At 54.7% G+C, this 14818-nt stretch overlaps 1 protein-coding gene across 2 annotated transcripts in view; it reads right to left on the bottom strand.

The window, feature by feature from the left end:
• SLC43A2 (solute carrier family 43 member 2) overlaps positions 1–13018 on the bottom strand; it is a 47257-nt gene extending 34239 nt beyond the window's left edge. Inside the window, exon 1 of one of the 2 annotated variants that reach the window (XM_031967782.1) lies at positions 12836–13018. In XM_031967782.1, the coding sequence (XP_031823642.1) occupies positions 12836–12995 (160 nt within the window). In that variant the 5' untranslated portion in view covers positions 12996–13018. The remainder of the gene's footprint in view (positions 1–12835) is intronic. The other variant, XM_003770115.4, reaches the window with a different exon arrangement.
• Positions 13019–14818: the final 1800 nt, after the last annotated feature.

The raw sequence follows: 14818 nt of genomic DNA on the forward strand, positions 1-14818 counted from the left end.
AAGCTGCCAGCATGGAAGGAGGAGGCAGTGCAGGCTGCCAACCCCGACTCGTCAGACTCCTGGGCTGGTGCTGGCCTGGGCCTCAGAGACTGCAGGCACAGGGCAAGATCCCGGCCTACTGACAGCTCCTGCCACGCGATATCTGGGCACCCAACGTGCGTAAGAGATGCTAATTAATTAAGATAAACAATTAACTATACAGGAGGAGCAACCCAGCCCAGCCAGCGGGCAGATAGAGAAGGGAGAAAATAGAGCATGTTGTTTGAGGGAAGAGCCAGGAAGGATCTGAAACAGATTGGATTCCCCCGAGCTGAGGATGCAAATAAACCAAAGAAATTTTCCTTTCTGGTTTTTAAAGAAAGAAGCCTTCTCCTTCTCAGGTGGCCAAACCACCTGAGCCCCACGGTGCTGCCATATGGCCACATCCACTGTAGACCTGCTGGGCCATCTCAGACCCTGCTGTGGCTAACTATTCTCTAGGCCAGAGCTTCCCAAACTTTCCATACACGCTTAAGCATTAGGGGGGCTTCCTATCTCTACCCCAAGAGCTTTTGCTTATGGGGGTTCTTTCTAGTGATAGTTTCCCTATTGGAAATTTAAATGTTTTATTCTTATTTTTAAAACAGTTTTGATATTGCAGATCCCTTTAAAGGGTTTTGGGGAGCCCCAGGGGTCACTCTTGCACAGGATGCCTTCTCCGAATGATGTTTTTAAATGCACAAAATAAAATATATAATTTTACACAGGAAACTAATTCTGTCAGAATCATTATCAACATCAAAAAACATAAATAATTCAGGGACCCCGCCCCGAAATCTGTCCACAGACCCCAGGAAAAGATCTCCTGCTCTAATCTATGACAGAAAATTAAAAAACAAAAAGACAGAGCCCTTCCTGTGTGCCAAGACGGCCCTGAGGGCGCCAGTAGGAAGGAAGCTGGCCCTTGTGTTAGTCCCCGTGTTGACAAGGTCTATGTACAGGGAAGATCCATCTGCCAGGTTAGAGGAGGTCTAGGCTGATGAGACCAGGGCTCCCGTTCCTGGGCCACCAAAGGCCTCTGAGACCCCCCCCCCCTCCCACCTCTGGGGCCGGGGGCTTATGACTCTCAGTTGGAGCCTAAGTCATCAGGAATCTCTGCCCTGTATCTACTATAAACGGCCCTCCCCCAGGCCCAGCCACTGCTCCTCACAGGTTCCGGACAGATGGAGGCCAAAAGCCCTTCTTCATGCCTCTCTTTAAACACCTGAACACAGCCTCCTGGGTCCCTGCCTGAACCTTCGCCCACAAGGGCTGGCTCTCTGGGCGGGAGGAGGGGGAGGACCTCAGGATAAGCAGGAGATATAAAAACAAGAGACAGCAAGCCACTTATTTACTAAGCTGGGGGGAGAAGGAGGGTTGGACTGCGTTCTGGCCACAGACAAATGCTGCCTCTTGTCGTTTACTCCCAGTGTGCCCTTGGACAGATCCCTGAATCTCACTAAGGCCTCCTTTCCTTAGATGGCCTGGAAGGCTCCTTCCTGCTGAAGTCTAGAATATCTTGAAGATCCATGCCAGTTCACACAAGCTCTCTCTCTCTTTCTGTCTGTGTTTTTCTCTCTGTCTCTCTCTCTCCACCCCCCCTCTTTCCCCCTCTTCCTCTCCCTCTCTCCTCCTCTCCCTCTCTTTCTCCCCCTCCCCCTCTCCCTCTCTCTCTTTCTCCCCCTCTCCCTCTCTCCCCGCCCCCCCCCCCCGTCTCTCTCTTCCTCCTCCCTCCCTCTCTATCCTCCCCATGTGGCAGGAGCATGAGAACAGATGGCTAAAGGAGGCAGAGAAGTCCACTTCTCCTTCCTGGTTAGCCTGAGGCTGGCTGGTTGGGTGCTGGAGCACTCCAGAAACCCTCCTAGAATACTGCCGTGTTTCAGCCCAGACTCTTTTGCTCCCACCAGTTGGGGTGGTTGGGGTGATGGGGGAAGGAGGGAGAGTCAGGGTTGCCAGTGTTCCCAGGGTGGGCTCCCCTTCCACCCCCTTCGGCAGCTGCAGCAGTGTGTATCCAGACATGGGCCAGGGCTCCCAGAGTGCGGAGGCCAGGCCGGTGAGAGCCTCACAGATCTGCCCTGGGGAAAGGACCAGGGGGAGCAGATTTAGGAGTGGATACGAGAGCAGTGAAGAAGTGCGTACGTCCCAGCTCTACAAGAGGGAGTCCATCTGTTCCACTTGGTCTCCAGGAATGATTCCCATTCCTAACAGCTCACTCCCTGGGTCATCTCGGACATGGCACAGTAGGGCCCTTCTAAGTCCTGCTGCTCCAAGTCTCCATCTTGGATTTTGAGCTGGGATGGACCTCCAGCTCTCTCCTGATACAGACACAGACCGGAGCAGCCTAGGAGGGCAGGGCTGCCCGGTGCCCAGGGACAACCAGCGGCAACGGCGGCATTCGAACTCTCTCTCTTCATTCAGATTCATGCTCTTCTCATTGTATCCTAATACCACCTATCAAATAGAGGCTGCCCTGGGAATGAGTGACAGGTTCTCTTAGGATTCAGGGCTAAGATGGGCCCTTAGAGGACATTGAGTTCAGTCCCTTTTATACATGAAGTGAGGCTGAAAGCCTGGCTGACTTGTGCAGGGTCATGAAGCTAATAAAGGTCTGAGGCAGCATTTGAATTCAAGGCCCAGCACTCCAACAACCTGGAGAGGGAAATCCTGTCTGGAAGAGCTTGACCTAAATGGCCACAGAGGTCCCCGGGAGCCACCTGCTCCATCTTGGAGCAGTTTTTCCCTAATCGTTAGGCTGCTGCTCGGCGCTCTCGGGGCAGGATGGGAAGAGCACTAACTCGGAAGGGAGGGAAGCAGCTTCAGAGCCTCCTGACGACAACTGCCAGCTGTGCGACTGTGGGCGTGACTACGGCTCTGATCCACCTGGAGGTGGGAGGAGCAGGAGGGGGCTCACCTGCCGGTGTGGGGCCACAGGAGAGAGAATGCCGAACACACCCAGGAATCCACACCTTTTGTTGGCAGCAAACAAGAGCGTCATAAATAACAGCCCCCGCCCACCGGGCCACCCCACCCGGGGCCCCTGTTTGGGCCACAAGAAGCCAAAGAAAGACGGCTGTGGGATGGGTCACCCAGAAAGAGTCCCCTCGGCCTCCTCAGCAGCAGCAGAGTGTGGCCGGGAGCGGCCGGCCAGGGCGGAGAAGTCAGAGGGTCCCTTCCTTGTGGGAGCCACGGGAGTCCCATTCCAGGAAAGGGGAAACACAAAGAGGAGAACTGGTAGAACAAGGCTGAGGGAAGAGCCGCAGTGGGGCTGTTTACCCGAGGCCCCGGAGGAGGGAGGAGGAAACAATACGACGCTCTGTTCCAATGAACTTCACCACAAGAGTCAAAGAAAGCCCATCTGTGCCAGATGCAACTGCCGGCAACAGCCAGGGAACGGAGGGCCACGGACGGGGCTGCTCTGGGGAAGGATGCTTCACAGTCTGCAGAAGATGTCCGCTCACCTGATCCCCCGCCCGGCTGGGCACGAGGGGCTATGACTCTCCCCTTTTACAGATGAGGGAAACTGAGGCCTGGAGATTGAGTGGCTTGCCCAGGGCCACATGGTGAAATGTTCTAAGGAGTGATTATTAACCCAAGCAGCATAGCCTAGTGAATAGAGCACTGGATTTGGACCTGGGTTAAAATCCTCCTCAGACAGGGATCAGCTGTGTGACCATAAGCAAATCAAGCTAACCTAGTTAGCTAATCTGTGCATTAAGTATCTACTACTTGCTAGGCACTGGAGATGACAAGTAAAACGGATGAGGGACCTCCCCTAATCCCTCATTAAATACCTACTATGATGCAAGGCACTGGAGATACAAGTATAAAAAATGAAATGATCCCTATGTTCAAGGGACATCCATTCCAATGAAAATGAGGTTTGCCTGTAGGCTCCCTTCCTACCCTAAATCCATAAAGGATCTCCCCAACTCTCAAACACACCCTCTGTTACACCACCTCCCTTGATTCCCAGTAGATCCAAGAGTTTTTTCCCAAATCCCACTAAATGAAAAGCCACTGGCTTTTTCCAGGGCCCTCTGGGATTCCCGGCCTTGCAAAACTTGGAAAATCCTTACTACAGAAGAGGCCTTTGATCAGCTCGTCAGCCCCTCACTTGGCTGCTCCTCCCCACCCCCACCCCCACGGGATGCTGGGCTCAGAGGGCCTGCTGCTGACCAGGCTCAACCTGGACAAGGCTCTTCTGCCCTTCTCCGAAATCCTCTGTCCATCCTATCCGGCAACAGGAAGCATCTCGGCTCACCAAAGGAGATGTGGGGGAGAGGTCAGTCTCAGACGGGGGACAAACAAGAGAAGGCGACAGACCAGAGCAACGAAGGCCAGGCCCGTGGCCAGACGGGACCCCCACTCTCCCGGGGCTGCGAGTGAAGAACACCCCTTCTTGTCTTGTCTGAAGGAGAAAATACCCACAACGGGCACTGGCAAGTCGCTGTGAACATCCCCACTGTCTGGGGGCAAGAATAACTCCTTGGTACTGCTCAGCATGAAGGGGGCTGTCACAAGGCCATTCACAAGGTCCCTGAGAAGCAGCACTTAACCAGACAGACTCTCTTGGAGCTGTGGAAAACAAGGGGAGGGCGGCCGATGGGGGAGGGGCCCGGCTAGGTCACAGAGAGTGAAGGCAAGCAGAGGGAGGAAGGGGGAAAAGCAGAACTCCCAAGGGGACGCTGGGTAATGAGATGTCACTGGCCCAGAAGGATGGCGGAGCTCACTCCGGGCAACGCGCCCACTGCCTTACGCAGCTGGTTCCATCACAGGGATGGCCCAGCCACCCTCGGTCCAAGGGGTAGCCACACAGTAGCTGAGCCATGCACGGCATCCTTTCCCATTGGGTTCTGGGAGAGCGGCAAGAACAAGAGGCTCCACGAGACCTGGGCCGGCTGTGACCTCCTGGCCCTCTTTGGAGAAGATGTGAGAGGTGGGGGAGGAAGGTAAAGGGCCGGCCTGGCGGCTGGAGGGCCAGCCTTAGCCTCGGCTGGTGAGCCCCGCCAAGTCCCTTTCCTGGCTTGAGCCCCAGGCCCCCGAGGAAGGAGACCTTAACCTGGGGTCTGGACTTTTGTTACCACCGCTGCCTCTCCAAATAAGGGATTTCTTTTGTACTCTCAGGTTATTTATGCACCAAAACACAGTATTCTGAGAAAGGTTCCCAGGTGCGTGGGCAAAGGGAGCTTCCTCATGGGAGTGGCTCTTCTAAAGAAATCACCAAATAAGCAGACTCAGCACCCCCCTATACACACACCCATAAAATAAAAAGATAAAAACGTGTGACACATGGAAATGGCAGCAAGAGTGAAAGGGCAGCAGTGGGGAGTCCTGAACTTCTGGCCTGGGAGCATGGGAGGGGATCATAAAATGGGAGTGCCCCAAAGCATCCTGCTGCAGGATCCCTGGTTCCATCTGAAGGCAGGGGAGAAGGGGACAGGGAATGAGCTCCCCATCTCAGCTGCCACGGTCCCTGGTTAGCCCCATGACCTCAGTTACCCAGCACTGTCAGCACCGACATGCTTGGAAGCCCCAGCAAGCCCCTGCCCCCCCCCTCCTCCAAAGCCCAGGCCCATCACCCTTGACCAAGGAAGGGCGCAATTGTGAAACACACGCGGTTCCCTGGCAGTCACCCTGGCGCACGTGAGACTCCCATTATCGCCCTGCCAAATACCTGGGTGGCAGGGCCGCGGCAAAGACGCTCAGTGACGGGAAGAAAGGAGCAAGTTTCCCGCAACATGTTTCTGCCTGTGGTCGCCTTGGAATCTGCAACCTTAGCCCGTCTCCCCACTTCCCAGAAGGACAAGAGCTTTCTCCTTTCTCTCTCCCTCCCCTGCCTTCCACTCTGCCTCTGTGTCTCTCTCCCCTCCTTCTCTCTTTCCTCTCCCTCTCTCATCTCTTTCCCTTTCTGCTTCTCTCCATTATCTCTCTGTCTCCCTCTCTCTCCCCTTCTCTGACTCTTTCCTCTCCCTTCCTTCCTCCCTCTCTCCTCCCTCCATTTCCCTCCACCATCTGTCTCTTTCTTTCCTCTCTATTTCTCTCTCCTCCATTCCTCTCTCTGGCCCCCCCGTTCCTCTCTCTGGCTCACCCTCCCCCCTTCATGCTATTTCTTGGTCTTTCTTTTTCTCTGTACCCGTCCTGTCTTTCTCCAAGAACATCAGGCCTAAGAGCCCAGAGGATGTAGGGTTGCAGCCCAGCTCTAGCTCCATGACCTTGGGCATCTTCCAGGGTCTCCATGAGCATCACCAAGCGGTGGTGCCCTCTGCCAAGGAGGCAGCTTGGTGCATTGGAGAGAACCAGGCAGGGCTGGGTTCTAATCTTAGTCAGAATCAGGCAAGAATTTAACTTAGCCTCCAAGGCAGCTATTCCCTGAGACCGGATTCTAGGAGAGGAGGCCCCGTCCTGGGTGATGGAGCTCCCTCACTTAGTGTGTCCTAGGCCCGATCCCACCGTCACCCCACCAAGAATATTAAGGACTGAAGGTGAAGGAAAGATGGGAGACGCAGAGGATCACAGACTTAGACCTGTAAGAAGACTATATTTTCTTTCTTTTTCCAGGGAGCAGGCCCATGTCTTCTCCCCTCCTCCTCCTCCTCCTGCCCCTGCCCCATTCCAATAAAAAAAAAAAAAAAAAAAAAAAATCCAGTCCTAACAAATCTGCCCAGTCACTGGACACATCCTCCCTGGCTAGGTCTGACTGTGCCGTACGGGTTTATCCCTGCTCACTGGGACTGGGGAAGGGACTTTCTCTATCATCCCCTGGTAATATGGGTGGCCGGTGTATCGCTCAGAGTCCTCAAGTCTTTCTAAGCCGCTTCTCTCTACGATACTGCTGTTATTTATAAATTGTCCCGGTTCTGCATCTGTCCCAGAGGTCTTCCCGTGCATTTCACCATGTCTTACAATGTGGTGATATCTGCGACACTTATAGACCATCAACTGTTTATCCCCCAACACCCTGACTTTGTGCTTGAGGAAAGGAGCCTCTGTGATGAAAGGGGTCACTCAACATCACCCAGGCAGTGATGGCCAGAACCTGGGTTTGAGCCACATCCTGTGATTCCAAAAGAAGGGAGGCTGGAGGTCAAGGAACTGCCCCCCCCCCTCCATGAACCATCTGAACTGTGTGACCCGTGGCAAGTCACTTCCCCGTTAAGAGCCCTCGGGCAGCTCTCTAAGATTCTAGATGGCAGAGAAGGTGGCAGCCTCCCAAGAAATGGAAGGTAAATGGTAAAGTGTGATTGCACACATCCCGTCTCTTACACTACACAATTAGAAACACTTGAGGGCATGGAGCAAGTACACAGATCTGTATCCACAGGTCTGGATAAGTCCTGGCCCCTGAAAATGGCCTGTCCGAAACATGGGCTTCCTCAAACCACATTCCAGGAGACTGGGTCCTAGAACACAAGGGAGCAGGAGAAAGTAGGAGAGCCTGAGCTCCAAAGTAGGGAAACGGACACATCAGCGAGGAAACGCTGGTGTCCCTGGCCAAGGTCCCACGGTGATGTTCTGCCAAGGCTACATCGGAGCACGGGGAGATGGAGCCACCAGGGGAGTCTGGTATCTAATGGAGACCACAGGCCAGCCTCTCATGTCCTCACATTCTACCTTTTCCCTCTCTCAACGAGAGCAAGAAAGGGCCCTCCGGCCTCGAGTCCCGGGAGGAAGGGGTCATAGAATTAAAAGAGGAAGGAATCTTTTAGTGTAGCTAGGTGGTACAGGGATGGGGTCTTGACTCGGAGTCAGAAAGATGCCAGTTCAAATCCTGCCTCAGACAGTTAGTAGCTGGGCGATCCTAGCCATATCCAAGCCTCAGTTTCCTCATGTATGAAATGGGAATATTTACGCCTCTCTTAGAGGCCTGCTATGAGGAGCAAATGAAATAATCATAGTAGAGTGCTCTAAAAATCTTAAAGCCACATATAATGTTAGTTTTTATTTAATTCAACCGCCTCGTTTTACAGATGAAGAGGCTCAGAGTTTTATAAAAGTCCATGACCAAGTAAGTGGCAGATCTAGAATCTGAACCCAGGATCTGACTTCCCACTGAAGCACAAATCCTCCCTTGACACTGACTACCTGTGTAAAATTGGGGGAGGGATGGACTAGCCAGTCTCTGTGCTCCCTTCCAGCTCTGGGACTCTGAACCTACAAGCGTCCCTCTCCCTCACCCATTATCTCCACGGCATAGGTGCCTTCCAATCTGAATGTAAACAACAAATGCAAAATTCGGCCTGGCTCTGGAGCCCCGTGGATGTCTGGATCAGGCTGGGAGAAGAAGAAAAGGCTTAACCTACTCAGGCCGACTGTCTCCATGCTGATCTTAAAAGAAAAAGGAAAAGCTGACAAATCTGCATTTTGCCCCTTGTAAACTGGCTCCTACATTCCAGCTTCCTTCTAGAACCAATCCTCCAGAGGCAGCTAAAGTTCTCCATCTAATTGCCTCTTTATCACTGCCAAGTTTGAAGACTTTAAACTTATTCCACAAAAGATCTTAACCATAAATCTCCCCATCTTAGTCAGAGGCCTGCCATGACTTCTAGTCTGAAAGTAACAGGTCAGAGCAATCTCTCAGAAGTGCTGATAAGCAGCGCCAGCCTGATAAAGCGCCCCGCCTCAGCAGGAATTCCAGCAGAAGATGCTGGATCAACAGGTTAGGGGCCCAGAATCAGCAAAACCCAAATTAAGGAGGGAGCAAAGGGCTCCCGAAGAGCCGAGAAAAGCAGCTCGTGCCCGGGATCTCAAGGGACCGTTGCCAACCATTTCACTGTCTGTCAGAACACACTGCCAATTCTACTCAACTCGACTGATCCAATTCAACATGTATTTTCTTACACCCATCCATGCTGGGCACAGAGATAAAACAAACACCCCGTTCCTGGCCTAAAGAAACTTCCAGTCTGCTGGAATTCCCAACGAAGGAGGGTCCCCAAGGAAACAGAACAAACTTTAAGACACATATGAAGCTGAGATAAATTTTTTTTTTTTTTTTTAAAACATTAATTGGTTTTCTTTGTAATCCTTGGGATTTAAGAACATGGTTCTGAGAAGGGATCCAGAGAATACATACAGAAGGGATTAAGAATCTCTGTTCGTGTATGTTCAGTTATTATTACTCCTTTGGGTGCTTAAAACCCACCACCCTCCCATCCAAATGTGGTCGCCTAGTTCTCAACACTCTGAGAAAAGAGGCAGCTAGTTCAGATCGCAGCAGGCAGGAAAGAGGAAAGGAAGAAGTCAGGGGTAAGAACCGGCCAAGTGACTCGGGGCCTTCAGTAGTCATTAATCTCCGAACATCTCCCAGACGTAGCAGAAATCCCTGTCCAGAGAACAAGGTCTGCATCACCCAAGATTTCTGCTGATGCCGGCAAAGCCCTGCCAAGGGCTCTTAGGTTGTTAGGAAATGTTTTTTGAGTAGCTAAAGGTCAAGGGTTACAAGAGATATATTCTCTGCCCTCTTCCAAGTATCTACTCCCTCCCCTCAAGCACTCTCCTGCCCTAGTGAATTAGAGACTCCAGCCCTCCCTGAGGACACAGGAGAGCTGGGTGCTGGTTATCCCCAGAGCCCACTGTGGACTCTCACTCAGCTTGGGCTCCAAGGCCACACAACCCAAGGACAGGCCTGAATGACAGAATTTAGGCCCAATTTACACGGAGGAACTGGTCACCCCCAGAGCCCACCCTGGATTCTCACTCAAGCTCAAGCTCCAATGCCACACAACCCAGGGACAGGCCTTAATGACAGAATTTAGGCCCAATTTACATGGAGGAAACTAGGTCTGAGCACAGTGGAAGGCCTCAGGAGGACAAGAGCCAGTTTTAGACTGGCTTGGGTGTGGCTGAGATTTGGATGGGTTATCTCTCATCTAAATTCACCACCCACGGCAAGTGGGGAGGCTTGGTTGGAGGGGTGGTACTTCCCTCAGTTTCCTGTTCATCGGTATTATCTAAGGCTGCAGCTGAAGTAAACAGAGCCAGAGGTATATCATACCTGAGCCCCAGGCGCACCACCAGCTAGCAGGGCGATCTGGATCAAGGCCCTTTTTTTCCTGAGCTCTACTTCCTCCTCCAAAAAATGAGGGTGGGACTTGGAAGTCCTTCAAGGCTGTGACTCTGGGGCCCCACGCAATGACGACTTCTCCCAAATGATGAAAAACCCAAACCAAATCGAAATCGTGACCTTATGGGCACATTGTTCATTTTTTTGAAGCTCCGAATCATGACGTGGAGTCCAGGACAAAGGCATTCTTTTCTGCAAGTGCAGGGTAAAGAACTGGAGGAGAGGTTTCCCTGGTGGAGTGACCTCTTTCAGCCCAGGTAATCCTCAGCACTCTCACTATCACTTGGAGTCCCAGAGAATTATTTCTAGCACTAGGAGAAGTGACTTTCCCTGTTCCTCCAGCAAAGCTGGAACCCTGCTGTCTCTGACCTTGATAATGATTCCCTTCCCAAAATCTCATTAAATTTTAGCCACTTCCCTTCGTTGAAATTTGGACAGTTCTAGCAAATATCAGTTAATTGGTCTCTCCCTACAGGATATTCTTTACCAGTTGTGATAATCACACAGAGGCTGATATTTTGCTGCTGTTCAGTTGTGACTGACTTTTCATGACCCCATCTGGTTTGCATTTCCTGTTTCAGTTCATTTTACAGATGAGGAAACAGAGGCAAACAGAGTTAAGTGACTTGCCCAGAGTCACAGAGCCAGTAAAAGTCTGGGGCCAGATTCGCTATATTCCTTTCTATCCCCATTCAAATTTCTCCTATCTATCATATCTAACTTTTCTTCAATTCTCTTCACTTCCACAACATCTTTATTTTGTGCTTAATTTATCTTGTTCTGATAGAGGGAGGCTGAGATCTGGTAAAAGTCTGAGACCAGATTCAGTCTATCCCTTCCTTTTTATCCTCATTTAAATTTCTCCAAAGGTTTATCCTATCTAACTTTTCTACAATTCTACTCACTTCCACAACGGTTTTATTTTGTGCTTTATTTATCTAGTTCTGATAGAGGGAGGCTGAGCTCCAGAAGGAGCTTACATTTTATTTTGTTGGTAAGAGACTTGCCAGGGTCACACAGCTGGTAAAGATCCACAGCACCATTTAGCTGTCCAGCTATTATTTTACACAAGGTTCTAAAGCACATGAGGCCCTTTGGAGTCACTGTCCATATGATTCTCACAACCAACTCATGGTGTAATCACTGTTAGTATTATTCTTGCCTGTTTTACAGACAAAGAAAGTGAGTCTCAGAGAAGTGAGTTGACTTGCAATCGTACAACCGGTAAGTATTTATTGTCGGACTGTCCCTCTACTGGGGGGAGCCACTAGACCTCTCTAGAAGGAAACAGCCCAACTGACATTGGACATAATTAAGGGAGCCTCAGTTTGTCCTTCCTCGTGCCATCAGGGAGGTGAGGCCATGAAATGAGGGAGGGCTGTGCAAGGTCAGCAGATTCACTTTCTCCTCCAGAGTCATCTGGGTCCAATAGCAAGACAGTTCAGACCAAAGGAGGTGGCCCCAGATTCAGGGAAAGATCGTGACCTTTTAAGTTAGGATCTCACTTTGACTGAGGCAATACACCCATTCAGTGATTAAGGTGAGTTAAGAAGGGAGGCAGAGAATGAGCCCTTTCACCTAGTCAAAAATAAGCATAACAGCAATAATTGGGGAGGGAATGGAGCTTCAGAGTGTAGAAAGGAAGGGTCCTTGGAGGCCCTGCGTAATCCTACCCCTCTATCACACACAATCCACAAATCAGCAGCATTTCCACAACCTCTAAGGAAGAATCAGCTTTTCGAATATCACAAAGAAAATAGACTGAGTCAATCAGTTTCCAAACCCATCAAGCTCTGAGGGAAATTCCATCTGGAGACCTTTCTCAGCGGGCTCGGAGACTGTAAGCTCCCAGAAGGCAGGGGATTGTCTCAACTGAACTCTGCGTCTCCTCTGGGGCTCTGCGTGGAGCAGGGATTTAATAATGGGGCATACTTGCCTCCTGACGCAAAGCCATGAACCACAACTTCCTCTCAGTATCTCTCACAGACTGCCACCGAATCAAAAGACTCTCTTCCCTGAAGAGACTCTGAGCAGAATAAAGTCAGGCTCATTTGAGCAACCAACAGAGACTTGCTGAGTGCTGCTGTGTGGCAAGGGCAGCCACGGTTCTGATCACAGCTGGAGGCCGGGTTCTGGAGTCAGCAGACCCAGCCCCTGTGGGTTGGGGGCCCTGGCTTACATAAGTCTCCCGCATTTCAGCTGGAAGGGCCCGGAGAGACTGCAGGACCCCAGAGTCAGGGCCCAAGCGGGCCCTTGGAGGCCTTTGAGGCTAACCTTCCATTTTCAAAAAGGAAGGAATAGACATGGAGAAAGGAAATTGATTTGCCCAAGACCTCACAGGGAGTCACTGACAAGAGATCCTGTTCTTTTGCTTTCCAAGGAGGGAGCTTGAGCTCCTGACTTTTATTTGCTCATCAGTTAGACGAGGGCAGCCAGACTTGGCCCTCCCTTCACAATGCACAGAAGCCTCCCAACCATACTGCTTAGCTCCCCGTCCCACCCTGATTTGCTTTGTGGCCCCTCACTTTCCCGATCTGTACAATGGGACCCCGAAGGGCTGGGAGGATGCATAGGAGATTTTTCCGAGCCTCGGCCGCTGTGGGGGTGGGTACGGAGATTATAGAAATAGAGACTTCCCTGGAAGCCTCTGACTGGTGGGAAGAACAGGATAATCCCGCCCCAGCCTGGCTCGATGATATCACCTCATTTTAGAGTACCCATAAGCCCCAGACCCCCCCCCCCCCATCTGCTTACCTGGCTCCTTGCACAGATAGGAATAGAAACCCTCGGACTTGAGCATGATGAGCAGGGACCCCCAGCCCAGGAGGACCGCCGAGAAGAGGAGATTCTCCACCACGGCGGTGCAGGCCATCCACCACCGCCTCCGGTGGGCAGTGGCCAGAGTGGGGGCCATGGCTCAAGCTGGAGGAGAGAGGCGGGGAGAGCCCGGAGCGAGCCGCAGCAGCAGCAGCGATGTGGGGGCAACCTGCAAAGAGAAGCGCGGGTCACAACCCCGGAGCCCCGTGGCGGGCGCGCCTCCCCCTTCCCCAGCCTCTGCAGCAAAATGCAAACGATGTCACCCCTTCCACCGAGGCTGCTGCAGGTGGGGGAGGAAGGAGGGTTGAGCAAGAGGCAGGCTCAAGCCCGGCAGGGACCATCCGGAGCCGGAGCCCGCTGCCCGCAGCGCCCTCGCCCCCCTCCGCTGCCAGCGCGCCCGGAGCCTCCCCGGCCCTCCGGCCCCGTGTAACGCGCGGGGAAACTGAGTCAGCGCGGGGGAGGAATAACGATGGGAGAGCCCGAGCCCGGTCCCCGCGCGAGGACGGACGGAGCCCCAGGGCTTCCCGGGGCGGCGGCCGGACGCTGCGCCGAGCTGCAGGAGGGGAGGGGGCCCGACTCACCTGCGCCCGCCGCCGTCCCAGCCCGAGCGGCGAGCCCTGCCGCCCGCCCGCCCGCCGGCTCGCGCACAGACCCCGATCTGGAGGGGCTGCTCCTTCAACCACAGAATCAGCACCGGAGCGGCGCCCGGCCCGCCTCCCGGCTCGCCCATTGGCTCGGCGGCCCGGGGGAGCGCGGCCCCATTGGCGGATCTCCGGGTCGCTAGGCGCTGCGGGCACGCGAGCCCCGCATGGGACGGGCGAAGCCGGTTCGAACCGGCGGCGCGAGCCGCCCCGCTCGGCCCCCCCGCCGGCCCCCCGGCTCCCGGCCCGGCGCCTCGAGCCCGGGGGCTCCCGTTATCCCGGCGTCGCGTTCCCTCCCGGTCCCCGCCTTGCTCGTCCCTCCGCCCGGCCTCCGATCCCCTCCCGCCGCCTGCCGATGCTCCCGCTCCCGCCCCGGGGCCCCCGGGCCGAAACCCCCTGCCCCTCGGCGCGGCTCACCCGGCTCCCGCCCGGTGCGTGTCGGGCCCGCCCGGAGCCTTTTCTGCCCCCCTTTTATTCCAGCCCTTTTATTCCGACCCCGAGAGGAAAACACTGCCGCGCGCTGATTGGCGCAGACGGCGCTGGAAACAGGCAGCGACCAATCAGCAGCCGCCCGCCCGGCAGCGAGCACGAGCCGGTTCCGGCCGGACCGAGAGACAAACAAGAGAGCTTCGGGGAGGGGGAGGGAGCGGACCGGGAGGGGAGGGGGAGCGGGACCCCGGGCTCCTCCTCGCCCCGCCCCGCCCGGCCCACCCAGCCTGGAGGCTCCCCTCGGCCCGGCTGGGGCTCTGCCGCGGCCGCCGCACCCCCCTCAGAGCCGTGACCCCCTGAGGCACGGCCTGAAGCCCCGGACGCCCGCCCCTCCCCGGGCTGTCCTCGCCGCGTCCGCCCCGTCATCCCGCCTCAACCCCGCTGCTCCCCGAGCTGCTGCCCCCCTTCCGTGCCTGACCTCCGAACGGGCCCTTCCCCGGGGCTCTCCTCCCCGAGCCCCAGCTCTGCCCCCCGAGGGCGCCCAGCTTTGTCCCCCACCCGTGTGCCTCCTCGCCCTCGCGATCCGCCCCCGTGGCTCCCCTCCCTCCCCCAGCCCTCCCCATGCCCCCCATGCCCCCGGAGCTGCACGCCCTCCCCGGGCCGTCCCCGTCCCTGCCTGGCCCCAGATGTGTCCCCCGGGGCACCCTGTCACACCCCAGCGCCCCCCAGATGTGCGCTCCGCGCCGTCTCCCTCGCTGCCCCTTCCCCGCCCTGACCCCCGGCGCGCTCTCCATGCCGTCCCCACCCGCCCCAGCAGCTGTGCGCTCCCGGCACCCTCCCCTCCGCGTCT

Source organism: Sarcophilus harrisii, chromosome 4 (genome assembly GCF_902635505.1).
Source record: "Sarcophilus harrisii chromosome 4, mSarHar1.11, whole genome shotgun sequence".
Classification (NCBI taxonomy): Eukaryota; Metazoa; Chordata; class Mammalia; order Dasyuromorphia; family Dasyuridae; genus Sarcophilus; species Sarcophilus harrisii.